General features: G+C 44.2%; 1 protein-coding gene across 1 annotated transcript in view; it reads right to left on the bottom strand.

Annotated features, from left to right (window-relative positions):
• PIK3R6 (phosphoinositide-3-kinase regulatory subunit 6) overlaps positions 1 to 19,723 on the bottom strand; it is a 64,360-nt gene that overhangs the window by 7,141 nt on the left and 37,496 nt on the right. The window contains 6 exon segments of the mRNA XM_017849285.1: positions 10,654 to 10,769; positions 13,613 to 13,703; positions 14,351 to 14,421; positions 14,761 to 14,851; positions 15,152 to 15,262; positions 18,951 to 19,073. Of these exon segments, the coding sequence (XP_017704774.1) occupies positions 10,654 to 10,769; positions 13,613 to 13,703; positions 14,351 to 14,421; positions 14,761 to 14,851; positions 15,152 to 15,262; positions 18,951 to 19,073 (603 nt within the window).

Here is a 19,723-nt window from a genome sequence, read left to right as displayed (position 1 = left end):
CCCCGTCTCTACTAAAAATACAAAAAATTAGCCAGGCGTGGTGGCGGGCGCCTGTAGTCCCAGCTATTCAGGAGGCTGAGGCCGGAGAATGGTGTGAAACTGGGAGGTAGAGCTTGCAGTGAGCTGAGATTGTGCCACTGCACTCTGGCCTGGGCAACAGAGCGAGACTCCGTCTCAAAAAAAAAAAAAAAAAAAAGGCCGGGCACGGTGGCTCAAACCTGTAATCCCAGCACTTTGGGGGGCCGAGGCGGGCGGGTCACGAGGGCAGGAGATCGAGACCATCCTGGCTAACACAGTGAAACCCCGTCTCTACTAAAAAATACAAAAAAAAGCTAGCCGGGCGAGGTGGCGGGCGCCTGTAGTCCCAGCTACTCGGGAGGCTGAGGCAGGAGAATGGCGTAAACCCGGGAGGCGGAGCTTGCAGTGAGCTGAGATCCGGCCACTGCACTCCAGCCCGGGCGACAGAGCGAGACTCCGTCTCAAAAAAAAAAAAAAAAAAAAAAAACAATTACACAAGACTGCAAAACAACTAGGTAATAATTATGACAGGAACAAAACCTCACATATCAATACTAACTTTAAATGTAAATGAACTAAATGCTCCACTTAAAAGATATAGGCCCAGTTGTGCACAGTGGCTCATGCTTGTAATCCCAGCACTTTGGGATGCTTGAGTTCCAAGCATTAAGGGAGGAGGATCACTTGAGTCTAGGAATTTGAGACTAGCCTGGGCAACATAGTGAGACCTCTTCTCTACAAAAAAATTAAAAAATTAGTTGGGCATAGTGGCTTGCACCTGTGGTCTCAGCTACTCAGGAGGCTGAAGTAGGGGGATCAATAAGATATAGGCTGGTGGAATGGATAAGAAAAACAGGATCCGGCCGGGCGCGGTGGCTCAAGCCTGTAATCCCAGCACTTTGGGAGGCCGAGACGGGCGGATCACGAGGTCAGGAGATCGAGACCATCCTGGCTAACACGGTGAAACCCCGTCTCTACTAAAATACAAAAAACTAGCCGGGCGAGGTGGTGGCGCCTGTAGTCCCAGCTACTCGGGAGGCTGAGGCAGGAGAATGGCGTGAACCTGGGAGGCGGAGCTTGCAGTGAGCTGAGATCTGGCCACTGCACTCCAGCTTGGGTGACAGAGCGAGACTCCGTCTCAAAAAAAAAAAAAAGAAAAAAAAAGAAAACAGGATCCAACTGTATGTTGCAATGGATAAGAAAAACAGGATCCAACTGTATGTTGCAATGGATAAGAAAAACAGGATCCAACTGTATGTTGCATACAAGATATCTGCCTAACTGTTAAAGACATTTACACTCTAAGGGGTGGAAAAAGTACTTCACACAACTAAAACCAAAAGCAAGTAGGAGTAGCTATACTTATATCAGACAAAACAGAGTTTAAATCAACAGTAAAAAAAGACAAGGTCATTTATAATGATAAAGGGATCAATTCAACAAGAAGACATAACAATTCTAAATATATATGCACCCAACACTGGAGCACCCAGATTCATAAATACTACTAGATCAAAGAGATAGCCACCGTATTAATCAATTTTCCACTGCCGATAAAGACATACCTGAGACTGGGAATTTACAAAAGGAAGAGGTTTAATGGACTTACAGTTCCACTTGGCTGGGGAGGCCTCACAATCATGGCAGAAAGCAAGGAGGAGCAAGTCACTTCTAACATGGATGGCAGCAGGCAAAAAGAGAGCTTGTGCAGGGAAACTCCTTCTTATACCACCATCAGATCTTGTGAGACTTACTCACTATCACAAGAACAGCACAGGAAAGACCTGTTCCCATGATTCAATTACCTCCCACCAGGCCCTTCCCACAACATGTGGGAATTCAAGATCAGATTTGGGTAGGGACACAGCGAAACCACATCATTCCACCCCGGCCCCTCCCAAATCTCATGTCCTCACGTTTCAAAACCAATCATGCCTTCCCAACAGTCCCCGTCTTACTGCCTATAAGCCTGTAAAATCAAAAGCAAGTTAGTTACTTCCTAGATACAACAGGGGTACAGGCATTGGGTAAACACAGCCATTCCAAACGGAAGAAGTTGGACAAAACAAAGGGGCTACAGGCCCCATGCAAGTCTGAAATCCAGAAGGGCAGTCAAATCTTAAACGTCTAAAATGATCTCCTTTGACTCCATGTCTCACATCCAGGTCATGCTGTTGTGAGAGGTGGGTTCCCATGGTCTTGGGCAGCTCTGCCCCTGTGGTTTTGCAGGGTACTGCCTCCCTCCCAGCTGCTTTCATGGGCTGGTGTTGAGTGTCTGTGGCTTTTCTAGGTGCACATGCAAACTGTCAGTGGAGCTACCATTCTGGGTCTGGAGGATGGTGGCTCTCTTCTCACAGCTCTACTAGGTGGTGCCCCAGCAGAGACTCTGCATGGGGGCTCTGACCCCACATTTCCCTTCTGCACTGCCCTAGCAGAGGTTTTCTATGAGGGTCCTGCCCCCACAGCAAACTTCTGCCTGGGAGTCCAGGAGTTTCCATATATCCTCTGAAATCTGGATGGAGGTTCTCAAATGCTAATTCTTGACTTCTGTGCACTTGCAGGCTCAACACCACATGAAAGTTGCCAAGGCTTGGGGTTTGCACCCTTTAAAGCCACAACCTGAACTCTACATTGGTTCCTTTCAGCCATGGCTGGAGCAGCTGGGATGCAGAACAACAAGTCTTTAGGCTGCACATGGCATGGGTACCCTGGGCCCAGCCCATGAAACCATTTTTCCCTCCTGGGCCTCAAGGCCTGTGATGGGAGAGGCTGCTGTGATGGGAGAGGCTGATGGGAGACCTCTGACCTGACCTGGAGACATTTGCCCCATTGTCTTGGGGATTAACATTTGGCTGCTCATTACTTATGCAAATTTCTACAGCCGACCTGAATTTCTCCTCAAAAAATGGGATTTTCTTTTCTATTGCATTGTCAGGTTGCAAATTTTCCAAACTCTTATGCTCCACTTCCCCTATAAAACTGAATGCCTTTAACCACACCCAAGTCACTTCTTGAATGCATTGCTGCTTAGAAGTTTCTTCTGCCAGATACCATAAATCACATCTCTCAAGTTCAAAGTTCCACAAAAATGCCACCAGTTTGCTAAAACATAACAAGAGCCACCTTTGCTCCAGTTCCCAAAAAGTTCCTCATTTCCATCTGGGATCACCTTAGCCTGGACTTTATTGTGCATATCGCTATCAACATTTTGGGCAAAACCATTCAACAAGTCTCTAGGAAGTTCCAGACTTTCCCATTTTCCTGTCTTCTTCTGAGCCCTCCAAACTGTTCCAACCTTTGCCTGTTACCCAGTTCCAAAGTTGCTTCCACATTTTTGGGTATCTTTTCAGCAGCACCCCACTCTACTGGTACCAATTTACTGTATTAATCCATTTCATGCTGCTGATAAAGACATACCTGAGACTGGGAAATTTACTAAAGAAAGAGGTTTAATGGACTTACAGTTCCACATGGCTGGGGAGGCCTCACAATCATGGCAAAAGGCAAGAAGGAGCAAGTCACATTTTACATGGATGGCAGCAGGCAAAAAGAGAGCTTGTGCAGGGTAACTCCTTCTTATACCACCATCAGATCTTGTGAGACTTACTCACTATCACAAGAACAGCACAGGAAAGACCTGACCCCATGATTCAATTACCTCCAACTGGGTCCCTCCCACAACATGTGGGAATTCAAGATGAGATTTGGGTGTGGACACAGCCAAACCACATCAGACACCAATAGAATAATACAGGGAGACTTTAGTACTCCACTGATAGCACTAGAGAAATTATCAAGGCAGAAAATCAGCAAAGAAACTCTGGACTTAAATTGGACTGTAGACCAAACGGACCTAACAGACATTTACAGAACAATCTACTCTACAACTGCAGAATGTAATTCTTCTCATGTGCACATGGAACATTCTCAAAAATTGGCCATATGCTAGACCACGAGGTGAGTCTCAGTAAAGTTTTTAAAAACTTGAAATCATATCAAGTACCTTCTCAGACCACAGTGGAGTAAAACTAGAAATCAACACCAAGAGGAACCCTCAAAACTACTTAAATACATGGGAATTAAATAATTTGCTCCTGAATGATTGTTGCATCAATGATAAAATAAAGGCAGAAATAAAAAAAAATTTGAAATGAATGAAAATAGAGACACAACATACCGAAACCTCAAGGAATACATCAAAGGCAGTGCTAACAGGGAAGTTTATAGTGTTAAATGCCTATATCAAAAAGATGGATCTCAAATCAATAACCTAATGTTGCATCTCAAGGAACTAGAAAAACAAGAACAAACCACACCTTAAGCTAGCAGAAGAAAATAACTAACAAAGATCAGAGCAGAACTAAATGGAATTGGGACAAAAAAATACCAAGGATCGATGTAATGAAAAATTGGTTCTTCGAAATGATAAACAAAATTGATAGACCACTAGCTAGGTTAACCAAGAAAAAAAGAGAGAAGAATGAAATAAGCACAACCAGAAATGAGAAAGGTATCATTACAATTAATACAAAAGAAATGCAAAAGATCATCAGAGACCTATAAGCATCTGTATGCACAAAACAGGAAAATCTAGAGGAAATGGATAAATTCCATGTATCTAGGAACGTACAACTTCCCAAGATCGAACCAAGAAGAAGTAGAATCTTGAACACACCAATAATGAGTAATGAAATTGAATTACTAATAAAAAAGTCTCTCAACTGAAAAAAAAAACCCCAGGAGCAGATGGGTTCACAGTGGAATTCTACCAGACATACAAGGAAGAACTGATACTAATCTTACTGACACTGTTCAAAAAACATTGAAAAGAAGGGAATCCTCCCTAACTCATTCTACAAAGCCAGGGTCACTCTGATACCAAAGCTAGGCAAGAATACAACAACAACAACAAAAAAACTACAGACCAATATCCCTGATGAACATAGATGCAAAAATCCTCAACAAAATACTAGCAAACCAAATTCAACAGTGAATCAAAAAGATATGCACTGCAATCAAGTGGGTTTTACTCCAACAATGCAGGGTTGGTTCAACATACACAAATCAATAAATGTGATTCACCATAGAAACAGAATTAAAAACAAAATTATATGATTGTATTAATAAATTCAGAAAAAGCATTTCATAAAATCCAGCATCTCTTCATGATAAAAGCCCTTACCAAAGTGGGAATAGAAGGAACATATCTCAAAATAATAAAAGCCATATATGACAAACTGACAGTCAACATCACACTGAGTGGGGGAAAATTAAAAACATCACCTCTAAGAACTGGAATAAGACAAGGATGCCCACTGTCACTACTCCTATTCAACATAACAGAAGTCCTAGTTAGAGCAATCAGACAAGAGAAAGAAATAAAAGGCATCCAAATTGGAAAACAGAAAGTGAAATTATCCCAGCTCCAGAGTGACAGGCATAATAAGCAGGCTTATCCACCCCTCATCCCTGGCCCCCTTTACTTGCTGAGGCAGGAGCCCAAAGGACTCATTTCTGGAAAAACAAAACTGTCCTAGCAAAGAGACTTGCAGATACTGACATCTGGGTTCCCCCCACAGAAAGAACCATGGCCTTCTGACTGCCCACTGAGAAGCCCACCATTGACCCAGGTTTTTAGTGCCCCCTCTTTAGTTAAGAGAGAGACCTTTTTTTTTTTGAGACAGAGTCTCACCCTGTTGCCCAGGCTGGAGTATAATGGTGTGATCTTGGCTCACTGCAACCTCTGCCTCCCAGGTTCAAATGATTCTCCTGCCTCAGCCTCCCAAGTGGCTGGGATTACAGGCACCCACCACCACGCCCAGATAATTTTTGTATTTTTAGAAGAGGTGGAGTTTCACCATATTGGCCAGGCTGGTCTCGATCTCCTGACCTCGTGATCCGCTCTCCTCGGCCTCCAAAAGTGCTGGGATTACAGGCGTGAGCCACCGTACCCAGCCAAGAGATCATATTAAGAGAGACAACAAATAACCAGAAAACAAGAAACAATTCTTAAATAGAGTAAATTTTCAAAAAATGAATTTGAAGAAAACTCCCCCAATATTGAAGAAATGACAAAGAAGGACAATGGGAGAAAGAAGATGAGAAATTTAGAGCATTAATTTAGAAGGTCAAACATCCTACTATTCATAGTTCCAGAGAGAGAAAGCAAAGAAATAAAGGGAAGGAAACTATTTTAAAGATTGTATTAGAAAATATCTGAGAAGTGAAAGATATGAATCTCCAGATTGAGAATGTCCATCAAAGGTCCAAAATGATGAATGAAAAAAGATCCCACCAAGGTATATTCCTGTGATATTCAGAATCTTCTCTAAAACTAAGTATTTAAGGCTTCCAAAGGGACAGAGAGAGAGAAAAAAAAAGTCTCATACAAAGACTAGGCATAAGAAGGCATCATATTATACAACAGCAGCAGCAAAAACTAGAAGAAAGTTCATGTTCAAAGAAATCCAGATAGAATTGACAAAATCAAAACCATAGCAGGAACATCCACAAACGTCTCTCAGTTTTGGCCAGATGAAATAGACAAAAAATATTTTAAATTTGTAGATTACAGTAATATAATGTGTTTGATTTAATAACTAAACTTCATACTTTATATATTCTATAGATAGAAAACAAACATGTATTTTTAGTTGCCATTGAATATCAAAAAGTTGATCATTCACTCCTGTAATCCCAGCACTTTGGGAGGCCAAGAGATTGAGACTATCCTGGCCAACATGGTGAAACCCCATCTCTACTAAAAATACAAAAATTAGCTGGGTGTGGTGGCGCACGCCTGTAGTCCCAGCTACTTGGGAGGCTGAGGCAGGAGAATCGCTTGAACCCGGGAGGCAGAGGCTGCAGTGAGCTGAGATCTCACTACCGCACTCCAGCCTGGTAGCAGAGTGAGACTTGGTCTCAAAAAAAAAAAAAATTGATCATCTACCAGGCAACAAAAAAAATGTCAGTACATTCCAAAGAAGTTGAAATTGTGTAAGTCAGATGCTTTGGCTGTCCTAGGAGCATTTGCTAACAATCTCAGGAATCAAAGGGCTTGGGTTTAGCCACGTGGGGATGGGAGGCAATGGTATGGGGTTGCATGAAGCAGGGACTCTTGAAGGCTACACTCTCAGTGAAAGACTAGAAAGCAAAATAAAACAAAAGACACAAACGGACGAAAAAACAAACACAGACATAGGGAAGACCACAGAAAAAAGGCCCGTCTGCTTTGGCTTGTATGATGAGTGAAGAAGGCAAGTCTTTCCTGGAGATTCTTAGCTACGAGCCTGTCTGGATGTGAATCTGGGGTACACATGTACACTATCTTCATGGTCTGGCAATTTCTCAGCCAAAACTGAACTCAAAAGATGGTCCTGAGCTGATAACATCTCTGAGGCAGTTGGCAAAACAAATTCAGAATTTCTCTAGAAGGACAATTTTCCACCCAGTTTTCCCACAGAGAAAGCCCTAAGACATATGAACTCATAATTGAAAAACAAGGAATTAAGCTACTGTGGGGAGGGAGTCGGTGAACCCAATAAACAGAAGGATTGGACTCCCAGTAATTATAGACAATGAAATCACATAAATCAGATTATAAAATAAAGATGTTTAGAATGAGGGAAGAAATAAAGGAATAAAACCACAAGGAAGGAACAGCATACTACTATTAAACAGGTCTGCCATTTTCATTGATTCTAAAACACGTTTTAACAGCTCTAAAATTAGGGAGTATTTTGCAACCAATGTGATAAGAGACCATTGTCCATAGTTTAGGAAGCATTGTTTGTTTCTTAGTAGTATGTAAAATTGTGGTATGCCTTAAATTCAAGGAGATGCGGTCTTTAGACATATATAATGTTTAATCATATCAGAGTCAGAAATCATTAAAGGAAAATGGTAGATTTTGTTACGTCACAATATAAAGCTATTTTAGGTTAAAAAAAAACATCAAAAGATAAACTGGGAAAAGTATTTCCAAAATTTATGACAAAGAAGGGGTTAATGTCCTCACACTATAAAATAGGATATTAGTATGAGATGAGAATACAAATAGGAAATTAGAATGAAGAAATAGAAATAAAGGAAACAAAATAATGAAAAGTGTGATCATCAAATTTGTGAAGATGAAAAAAATCAATCAATATGTGAATTGTGCTGCAAAATTGGCACTCAAACACTACAATCAGATTGGAACTTGGTATTGGCTTTCTGGAAGGCAATTTGGCAAAATATATAAAAAGGATGCCACCTGACTGGACGATTTCACTTCTAGGCATTCTTCTAAAAGACATAACCATGATTTTTAGCACATATCTACCCCTAAGGAAATTGCTCACATGCTCGTAATGGTGAAAAATGAGAACTTACTTAAACGTCGTCTTAGAATTTATTATGAGAATTATTAGAATTATATAGGTATATGGAACCATCATATAATAAATACTGACATATACTTAATGACACAAAACATATTTAATGACCAAAGCAAGGTCCCATCAAGACCTATTTATGAGGCTTTAGTATATTTTTGAGTAAAAAACATCAAGGTACAGACTAGTATGTAGCGAAGCTATCAATTATCTTAAAATAGCTAGAAAAAAAGACTTGGGTGCTTACACCTGAAAATGTTAATATTCATCCTCTCCAGGGATTGCGACTACTGGTGAATGTACTTCTTGTGCTTTTTTATATTTTCCAAAATAAATAATGAAACTTTTGTTTATAGGTTAAAACATTATCTTGGCCAGGCACAGTGGCTCACGCCTGTAATCCCAACACTTTGGGAGGCTGAGGCGGGTGGATCACGAGGTCAGGAGTTTGAGACCATCCTGGCCAACATGGTGAAACCCCGTCTCTACTAAAATACAAAATTAGCTGGGCATGGAGGCGCGTGCCTGTAATCCCAGCTACTCAGGAGGCTGAGGCAGGAGAATCACTTGAACCAGGGAGTCGGAGGTTGTGGTAAGCCAAGATCGCGCCACTGCACGCCAGCCTGGTGACAGAGTGAGACTGTGTCTCAAAAAAACAAAAAAACGAAAACATTATCTTAAAGCATAAAGAAATACAAGGGCTAAAAAGTGACCACTGCTTTCGGCAACATGGAGGTGACTTTGCCACAGTGGGAAGTGTGTAAACAGGTGGTCGTGGGTAGAAGAGTTATTGATAAGGGGCTGGAAACTCTTCTAGAAGTAACTTTCAAGGAGCTTGACTGAGAAGGGAAGGAAAGAGATGCAATGGGTAGCTAGAGAAGTAGGTGGGTTATGGCAGAGGTTTTTTTTTTGCCTTTTTTTTTCTTTTAAGATGGAAAAGACCTGAGTGTGTGTAGGCTAAGTGGAAGGAGCAGTGGAGAGGAAGAGGTCAAAGCTGGGCAAGGAGAACTGCAAACAGATAGAGAAGAGCCTGGAGGGGGTGAGTAAGGAAAGGGCTACGTGATCCCGACGATCCGGGTGAGGGGGAGGTCATGAGTTTGCTGTGGATCTAATCAGTGAGGATGCAGGGGTTATTCCAGAAGCACTTGGCCACCTGGATATACAGACTGAGTAAGTGGCTTGACCTAAATCGGAGTGTCAGCCTGCTGGGTGGTGCACGGGAGTGAGGACATCAGTGCGAACATGGTTCAGGCGCAGTCATGGGGCACCAAAGCCAAGCTGAGCAGGGAAGTGAAGTCCAGAGAGGCCATTGGGTAGAAAGGAAATGAATAGTCTTATGTCTGTATCAGTAAGTATCAGCCAGGCGTGGCGGCTCACGCCTGTAATCCCAGCACTTTGCCAAGGCAGGTGGATTGCCTGAGGTCAGGAGTTTGAGACCATCCTGGCCACCATGGTGAAACCCTGTCTCTACTAAAAATACAAAAATTAGCCAGGCATGATGGCGCATGGTGGCGCACACCTGTAGTCCCAGCTACTCGAGAGGCTGAGGCAGGAGAATTGCTTGAACCTGGGAGGTGGAGGTTGCAGTGAGCCAAGGTTGTGCCACTGCACTCCAGTCTGGGCGATAGAGTGAGACTCCGTCTCAAGAAAAAAAAAAAAAAAAGTATCGATATGCACAAAGGCAAAAGGGCAAAGGGCAAGGGGATTGAGAGAGCTGGTTTGATTTGGTCAAAGGTTGGGCTGTTGTTGTTTAGGAGTCTGGCTGTGGTGTGGCGCCTGGGATGACAGGACGTAGGTGCATTTTGCAGTCATCTGGGTATGTCTTAGGTCCTCAAATGGTCAGCAGATGGAGGGCAGGCCTTTGACTCTTAAAGTGCTTTCCTTATACCATGGGCACTCTGCACTTCAGACAGACTGACTGCAAAGCAGATTCCTTCCAACAGGAAGACCCATTCCAATAGCAAAGGCTCAGAAAGGCTGGGAAGTCAGTTCCATTCTCTGAATACCCTCCCCTCTGAGCTCCTAGCCACCTGTTCTCCCTTTTCCCAGTCGACTCTGAGCTCCCGGCCACCTGTCTCCCTTCCCGTCGACTCTTAGCCTCCGGCCACCTGTCTCCCTTTTCCCAGTCGACTCTGGAGCTCCGTCCACTGTCTCCCTTTTCCCAGTCTGACTCTGAGCTCCCGGCCACCTATCTCCCTTTCCCAGTCGACTCTGAGCTCCCGGCCGGCCGTCTCCCTTTCCCAGTCTACTCAGTACTTACAGAGAAGGACTTTCCCGCCAAGTTGGAGGACTTGACAACCTCTGTCACACTGACATTCAGACATGTGTGGTCTGTGACAGGAGCAGCAGGCAGGGGGCAATGGCGAGACCCTGAAACTGAATGAGATTGGTGGGGCTGTAAATGGACCTCCAGGGAAGTAGGGGATTTTGAGATTCTAGGTCTCAAGATCTCCATGAACCCATCTTCACACCCCCAGCCCTCTCACTCCTTCTTGGGTCCCCACTTCCTGAATCTGCTTGGTCCCAGCCAAGTTACGATTCCTTCTCAATCATCCTTCTTCCTTCCCCGGTGAATCCCCAAGTTTCTATATCCTCAGGTCAGTGGCCATCACCAACCCAAATCCCCACCCCACCCTTTCATTATGTCCTCCTGCAACCCTTTGTAAAAGGAATAAAGTTCTAGAAGTTCTCTTGAACTTCCTGCAGCTCTTGGGCATGCTACGAATGAAAGAAGCACCTGCCCAGGGATGTTGTGCAGGACAGAGGCTCCAAGTGGGTGAGGAGGGCAGTAGTGCCAACAGGTAGAGTGTTTCTTTGACTTCCTTTTTCATTATAGTTTTTTTGTGTGTATATATATATACACACACATATATACACGTATACACACACACGTATATATGTATATACATATATACACACATATGTATATATACACACATATATACATATACACACACATATACACATATACGTACATATACACACATACGTATATATGTGTATATATACACATATATATTATATACATATATTTTGAGAGAGTCTCACTCTGTTGCCTAGGCTGGAGTGCAGTGGCATGATCTCGGTCACTGCACCCTCTGCCTCCTAGGTTCAAACGATTCTCCTGCCTCAGCCTCCCATGTAGCTGGGATTACAGGCGAGCACCATCACACTCAGCTAACTCTTTTTTTTTTTTTTTGTATTTTTAGTAGAGATGGGGTTGCTTAATAGTCTATAATGTGTCAAAAATCATTACTGTGCACCTGCTGGTAGGCTTCATCCCTCCCTGCCAACTAAAGAGGGTTTGTAGAAGTCTGCTCCACCGGGGGTGGCCTCATCAGACTGGTACTGATAGGGTCTAGAGTAGGGCTGGGAGTGGGGACAGTCTGTGAGAGAAATGGAAGGAATACAGTTTGAACAGTAAGAGCTAACATTTATCGTTTACTGTATGCACACAAATTATTAGCTACTTATTATCTCCATTTTAGAAAAAAAGAAACAGAACAGGTAGAAAGGACACACGTCACACATCCAAGGTCACACAGATAGTCAGTGGCAAAGCTGGGCCCTGCCCATCTGGCTCTGGCCCCGCTGCCTTGACAACCTGCTCCTGAGCACCTCTAGGTTAAGAGCTGCTGCCACGAATACACGTCTCCTTCATGGTGTTAAAGAGTTGCAGGGAGGCCGGGCGCAGTGGCTCAAGCCTGTAATCCCAGCACTTTGGGAGGCCAAGACGGGCAGATCACGAGGTCAGGAGATCGAGACCATCCTGGCTAACATGGTGAAACCCCGTCTCTACTAAAAAATACAAAAAACTAGCTGGGCGTGGTGGTGGGCTCCTGTAGTCTCAGCTACTTGGGAGGCTGAGGCAGGAGAATGGCGTGAACCCGGGAGGCGGAGCTTGCAGTGAGCTGAGATCCAGCCACTGCACTCCAGCCCGGGCAACAGAGCAAGACTCCGTCTCAAAAAAAAAAAAAAAAAAACAGTTGCAGGGAAAGAGTGTCCTGCTGTGATGGAGTTTCATATGTCATCCACAGATTCAACTTGCCTGGAAGCAATTTCATTAGGAAGTGATATAATTTCTTGAGTTTCTTCTTTGTGCCAGACACTAAGGAAATTGTGAAACTATGACACCCACACATGAACACAAATGCATTATTGTCAGAAAGGCGTCATAACTGGAATGCTAGCAAAGCCATAGTGGATTTCAGAGACGGAGTAGTTGGAGAGGAGAGGAGGGATCAGAGTTGGCTTCCCCATAAGCATTCCAGCCTGGCTCACGTGTATTTTCATTCCGTTTTTCTTCTGGAATATTCCAAATGTGTTCACTCATTTTAAAACAAATTTTTGAGTGTAAAGTAGTATTTCATTTATTCCCGAAATATTGATCAAGTATCTACTATATGCCAGGACACGTCATGGACAAATGGAATAGATGGCAAACAAGATATAATTCTGCCTGGGTGAATTTTCTTGTTTGCTCCAAAATGGTCTTCTACAAGCATCACCAGATAAACATCCCCTAAGTCTAGTCTGTTGAGAGTTAGCGATTCTAGGGGAGGCAGTGGTAAGGAACATAGGCTCTTGCATGAGAATACCTGGGTTTGAATTCCAGTTCTGATTCTTCCTCGCAGACGTGATGTTGGGTGCATTATTCTCTTTCCTTCGGTTTCCTCTCTAGTAAAAAGTTGCTAATACTAATAATATCTATTTCCTAGGGTTCACATGCTTCAATGCCTGGCCTCTGGTGCATGTTTGCAATGTTAGTAATCCATATTGCCATCTTTTGCATTATTCTAGGAGACCAGGGAGCTCACAAAATACGCTAATTTTTATAATTTACTATGTGCACATAAATTGGTATCTTCTATTGTCTCCATTTTTTTTTTTGGAATGACATTCAAAGTCCAAAATTTCCAAACAGAAGACAACTAGCCCTGCAGGACCAATTCTGTGGCAGGAGGCCAACTGCAACCCCTCCCTGTAGTCCTCCATTTTCCAGCTATGTCTCACCAGGCTGCTGAGGCTCAAGCCAGCGACCAGTGCTAGAATCTGGGTGACCCCACAGCAAGCAGCTTGAAGGCAGTCACCAAGCCCTGGACCTGACTCCAGTTCCGTGACTGGGAGGGCTCCCCCTTCTCCTGCCACTCTGCCCTCTCCCCAGCATTGCCCTTCTCATCTCTTGTCTCTTTCTTTGCTCTGCATTCCCCGTTCCTCACCTTCTGTGTCGCTGGCTGGAATGGCCTTCAGGACTAGCCCAGTGGCCCGCAGGGAAACGGTGACCTCTCGGGGCCGGTGGCTGAGCAAGGCCTGGGGAGGGGGATCAAGGAACAGGTGGAGGTCCTCAGGACATACCCTTTCCCCACGCATCCCCACGTCCACAGTCTTGCCCCTCCCCTGTTTTCCACCCCTGCCATGAGAGTCTTTTTTTTTTTTTTTCTTTTGAGCCAGGGGTCTCACTATGTTGCCCAGGCTGGTCTTGAACTCCTGGGCTCAAGTGATCCTCCTGCCTCAGCCTCCCAAAGCCCTGGGATTACAGGCATGAGCCACTGTGCCAGACCCTGTTTTGTCTATGTCACTACGGTCCCATAAGGGCTAGCCGATAAAGGTTTACAGCACTCCCAGCCCTAGAAGTATGTTCAGCCTTCCAGACCCCAAAGAATAAATTTCCAGTGAAATCAGTTCAAGCATCTGGTCAGCTAGCGAGGAAGATATTTTTTAGCAAGGAGTCAGGCCCCTTGTTCCTTAAATCAGATCACCTCCTGGTCTACATGTAAGGCCAACTTAACCCACTCATCCCTGCAAAACTCCCTGAAGGCTGGGCAACTCTGCAGGCAGCTTCAAGAAAAGAGGCAGAAGCTTCCTTTGGCTCTGTCTGCTTCCCTGCTTGTCCTCGAAGCCTGCTCTCTCCAGCTGTACCTCTTGTCCACCTACTGACCACGCCCATGCACGCTGACCTTCTGGTAGCACAGGGAGAGCTCCGCCCCTGGGCCCTCGGCCACGCCTCTCCTCCTGGGTGAAAAGCCATCTGCGGGGAGATGAGAAGAGGCTTGGGGTGGAGGTTCCCAGCCCTCTCGCCCTGACTTCCCCACCTCTCTGAGGGCAGGAGCTGAGCTGCTGGGTTTACCCATCCATCCATCTCCCTGGATGGAAAGGCCACACCTCAGGGGGCCAGGCTGCCTTTCAGTCTTTCGGGGGTTGGAGGGGATCAAGGGTAGCCTTGGCATTCAGCAGAGGCAGGGAACAGAGCAGGAACGAGCACTGAGGGTGTGGGGGTGCAGGCATCATCAGGTGAGAGGCGAGAGGATGAGAGTTTGGAGAAGCTGAGTCAGGATGACCTTTGGGAAAAGGGAGGCAGATGCTTTACCTTTGGGGAATTTAGAATCTTGGATCTTCACCTTCAGCTCAATGAGGAAAATGTCCTCAGTAGGGTCTTGGCTCAGGTCACTGAAGAAGATCTGGAGAGAGGAAGGGAGGGTGACATTTCCTGGTGTGATTTCCAAATCACTCTATCCCTGATTTCCAGAGATCCAGGGCCATGGAGAACCCTTCCACATAAAGAAGACCTACTTCTTGGATTTGAGGTCTTGAAATTAATAACGATCTGATTCATTTAGAGATGAAGAAGGTAACGTGAATAACCAGGAGTGTCTGGGTGTGTTCATGATTTGTGGCCTGGTGACCAGTGTTTCCCCCGAGCCTGAGTATTTAATCTGTGGGGTCCTGGGGTCCCTTGGAGCCTCCAGTGGGATGATTACCTTGACTGTGTAGATCTGGAAATAGATGGGTTGGGTGCCCATGCGGATGTAGTAGGTGATGACGTCTAGGATGAAGGGGTCCACAGTCTGGGATGAGTCCAGGGAAGGAGGCTGTGAGGGAGACAGGGAATGTCTTCACCATCTCCCCCAAGGCCACTGTGGGAGATGCCATTTTATTCAGAGAGAAACTCCAAGTCCCTACATCTCTGGGATGCACTAACCCAGTGCATCCTTCAACACATTCCAAACCTTTCCTGCCACTGAATTTCTACTCCCAATCAAAATATTCCTGTCCAGAGCCCTGCCTCCCTAGGGAATCTGACTAATTTCAGTTCTACAGAGACTACTGAGCACTGCTATGTGTGAGGCACTGTGTTAAGTGATTGGGGGAGACAAGATGCTGGAGAGTGAAGCTAATGAGAGAGCCAGGACTGGGTTCTAGGCATGGATGGGCTACTTGCCATTGACCAGGCAGGTATGGGCAAGTTATTCAAACTCTTTGAGGTCTGAATGTCCTTCTAGAGAAAATGAGAGGTTGAACCAGATGATCTGATGTCTCTTTCAGCTCTGGTGGTCCCTGCATCTATTAATAAACTAATTGGCTGGGCATGGTGGCTCACGCCTGTAATCCCAACACTTTGGGAGGTGGAGGCGGGAGGGTCACCTGAGGTCGGGAGTTCGAGACCAGCCTAATCAACATGGAGAAACCTCATCTCTACTAAAAATACAAAATTAGCCAGGCGTGGTGGCACATGCCTGTAATCCCAGCTACGTGGGAGGCTAAGACAGGAGAATTGCTTGAACCCAGGAGGCGGAGGCTGAGGTGTGAGCCAAGATTGTGCCATTGCACTCCAGCCTGGGTAAAAAGAGTGAAACTCTGTCTTAAAATAAAATAAAATAAAATAAAATAAAATAATTCAGGTTTGTGTGTTATTGGGAATGGACTATGTGTCTTGTCTTCCAGTCCTTCCCTGGTCCCATATGATGATAAAGCATAGTGACTGGGTTTTCAGAACATCTACATAGAATGTGATAGTGTCAGGGCTAGAAGGAAGCTCAGAGTTGATCTCATCCAACTCATATCCGGTCCTGTAAGAGCTCTTCTGACTCTCACATCTGGTGTACTGAAATATTGTTCCTTTCAAAAGGGTCACACTAAGGAGCTATGAACATATTCTAATAATGCTGTCATTGCTCACAATGTTTCTGGTCTCTTCATGTGGCAATTGCTTTTGGAGTAAGCATAGGGCCTTTCAAATTATTAAATACAAGGAGAAAGGGAAAACCAAAATCTTACAGTGTCCTGGCAGAGAAAAATAGCTACCAGCAAAGGAGCACCAATGGGGCCTGCATCAAATGTTCCCACTGTAATATCCTCCCAGTTTCAAGGAAAGAGTATTTTAATACCCAGCTAAATGGTCTCTGTGTGTATGCAAAGACATTTTCGGATCAGGTATAATCCAGAAAATGTGCATCCCTAAATGTCCTTATTTGAATAAAATATGTAAGAAGACACCCTCATCAATCAAATGATAACGCAAAATGGAGAGCTCAGTAAAGTGGCAAGTTAAAAAACAGACATGTAAAAGTGGTAAATTAATGTTACATTTTTTACTGCAGTTTTTAAAACTAAGATAAATATGTATAAATCAATAGCTTCCTTTTAGCTTCAGGCACTACCCATATAATGGGATAAAGATAGCATTCTCAATAGTAAGAAACACTATCACATACGAGTTATAAATTTAGTGAGAATTGGACAGAAGCTGTATGATGCAAACTTCACACTTATACCAAGGGATATATAAGGACACTTTGACAAATAAAGAACTATACCATGCTGCTAGAGAGAAAAACTCAATATGCTAAAGATTCTAATTCTCCCCAAATTTCAATTGAAATCCAATAGGATTAAAATAATAACAAAACAAAACTTGAAATTCTAAAGTTTATCAGGAAGATAAATAAACAGGCATATTCTGAAACGTTTTGAAAAAGAAAAATAATGGGGTAGGCAGGCTTCTATAGCCAGATATTAAAATATCAAAAGGCTAATTTGTACAGAAATGAATAAATCAATGAGAGAGTACGTATGTACTAAATACTTACAAGCACATGTAAGGATCACGTACTACATACAAGTGCATGTAAGTATCATGTACTAAATACAGGCACATGTAAGTATTTAGCAAATGATAAAAGTGGCATTTCAAATTGCTGCGGCAAGATGGTTTATGCAAAATAGCTTGAGGACAAGTAGCTCAACATTTGGAAAAAGTAAAATGACACACTTCACACTAAACCCTAAAATTAATTGCAGATAGGCAATTAATTGAATGTAAAAATTGAGACATGGAAAGTGTTAAAGTAAATTATCAGTGAACATTTATTTAAGCTTTTGAAAGCACAACTCCAAAGGCAGAAACTGTAAAGAATAAAAGCGGTATGTCTCATGACATCCAAGTATTAAACTTCCGCAAGTCAAAAAGTAGATAGGCAAGTTACAACCGTGGGAAAAAAATCTGCAACATATGTGACGACAAAAAGGGTAGAATTGTCTTACTATATAAAAGCCCTTTTAAATTGGTAAAAGGTGAGTTCCCTCTCCACTGCCAGCCACGGTTGGGATACGGCAGCGTGGGTTTGTGGTTAGGAGAGGGTGCTCTGGAGTCAAGCTGCCTGGTTCCAAGTGGCACTCCACCACTCACTTTGTGACTTCAGGCAAGATACTTAATCTCTTTGTGCCTCAGTTGTTTGATCTGTAAAACGGGGTTATGGTGACAATAGTACCTACCAACAGGGGCACCTGCCTCTGGGCTACTGTGGGAATTAAATGAGCCGCCCTGTGTGTAAGTGTTTAGAGCAGTGCCCGGTGCAGCATAAGTGCTCAGGAAACATCAGCTATTACAATCATAGAAAAATGATTCATTCCATTATAAAGACACATGCACACGTATGTTTATTGCAGCACTATTTACAATAGCAAAGACTTGGAACCAGCCCAAATGCCCATCAATGATAGACAGGATAAAGAAATTATGGCCCGTATACACCATGGAATACCATGCAGCCATAAAAAAGAATGAGCTAATGTCCTTTTCAGGGACATGGTGAAGCTGGAAGCCATCATTCTCAGCAAACTAACATAGGAACAGAAAACCAAACACCTCATGTTCTCACTCATAAGTGGGAGTTGAACAATGAGAACACATGGACACAGGGAGGGGAACATCACACACCAGGGCCCGTCTGGGGGTGGGGAGCAAGGGGAGGGAGAGCATTAGGACAAATACCTAATGCATACGGGCCTTAAAACCTAGATGAGGGGTTGATAGGTGCAGCAAACCACCATGGCACATATATACCTATGTAACACACCTCCACGTTCTGCACATGTATCCCAGAACTTGAAGTAAAACAAAAATAAATAAATAAATTATTAAAAACAAATAAAAAAGATCACAGGAAGCTCACACAAGAAGGAATATAACTTCCCTACACGCTTATGAAAGAATATTTTACTTAATCTTTTCCACGGTGGTCTGATCCAAAGTAAGTGCCTGGTAAGTGTTCCAAGTGAGTTCAAAGTCACTAGCTGTTTAGGGCCCCTCTCTCGAATTCCCTTCCTGCCTCATCCCACCTGACTCTTAAGGTCAAGGGTCAAGTACAGCAGCAAAAAGATAGCCCCCTCTCACCCTCATTTCACCCTCGCTGCCCACTTGGGTTCCTCCGTTCTCCCCTCTGCCCAGACCCCGCTCCCCTCCCTCTCTCCCTCCCAGGTACCCTCACCCTCCCCTACCATCTCAGCCAGCTTGTGGATGGCGGGGCACAGCGTGTTGACGTTGCTCTGGTACCACGGGTCTGCGCGGCCCAGGAATGTAGCCAGCTCTCCCAGCTCTGGCTGCCTGGATGCTGCAGGTTTCTGGGGGAAAGGGGATAGGGCAGACCCCGTCAGACCCTCTCTCTAGCTCTGCCTTTCAGCTGCCATCAGCCTAGGCTGTGTGAATATGGCCAAGTCACTTAACCTCTTGGGGCCTCAATTTCTGCATGTGAAGACACATCGTTGTTCTGTTTTATAAACTCAGATGAAGCTAGAATATATTTTGCTGAGGTTCACTCACCAGGGACATCGAAAAATGATCACCGACTTTAAAAGGGGAGAGACAAGTATGTCTTTGACCTTACTGCTTCTCAATAGGAAGTGGAGTGTGCAGTAGGAAGTGGCATGTGCAGTAGGAAGTGGTGTGTGCAGTAGGAAGTGGCGTGTGCAGTAGGAAGTGGTGCATGCAGTAGGAAGTGGAGCGTGCAGTAGGAAGTGGCATGTGCAGTAGGAAGTGGCATGTGCAGTAGGAAGTGATGTGTGCAGTAGGAAGTGGCGTGTGCAGTAGGAAGTGGAGTGTGCAGTAGGAAGGAAGACCTGCAAGTGTGGCTCTGTCCCCCCAACTAGATGAATGGACTTCACTGCCTGAAATTTCCTTTCATGTCATACCAGAAGGTGTGGGGTTTGTGTGTATGTGTGTGTATGAGAGAGAGAGAGAAAGAGAGAGAGAGAGCCCTGTGTTTGAGAACTTT

The sequence above is a fragment of the Rhinopithecus bieti genome, unplaced genomic scaffold (assembly GCF_001698545.2).
Source record: "Rhinopithecus bieti isolate Rb0 unplaced genomic scaffold, ASM169854v2 scaffold_31527, whole genome shotgun sequence".
NCBI lineage: Eukaryota > Metazoa > Chordata > Mammalia > Primates > Cercopithecidae > Rhinopithecus > Rhinopithecus bieti.
This window is presented reverse-complemented; position numbering and strand designations above follow the sequence as displayed.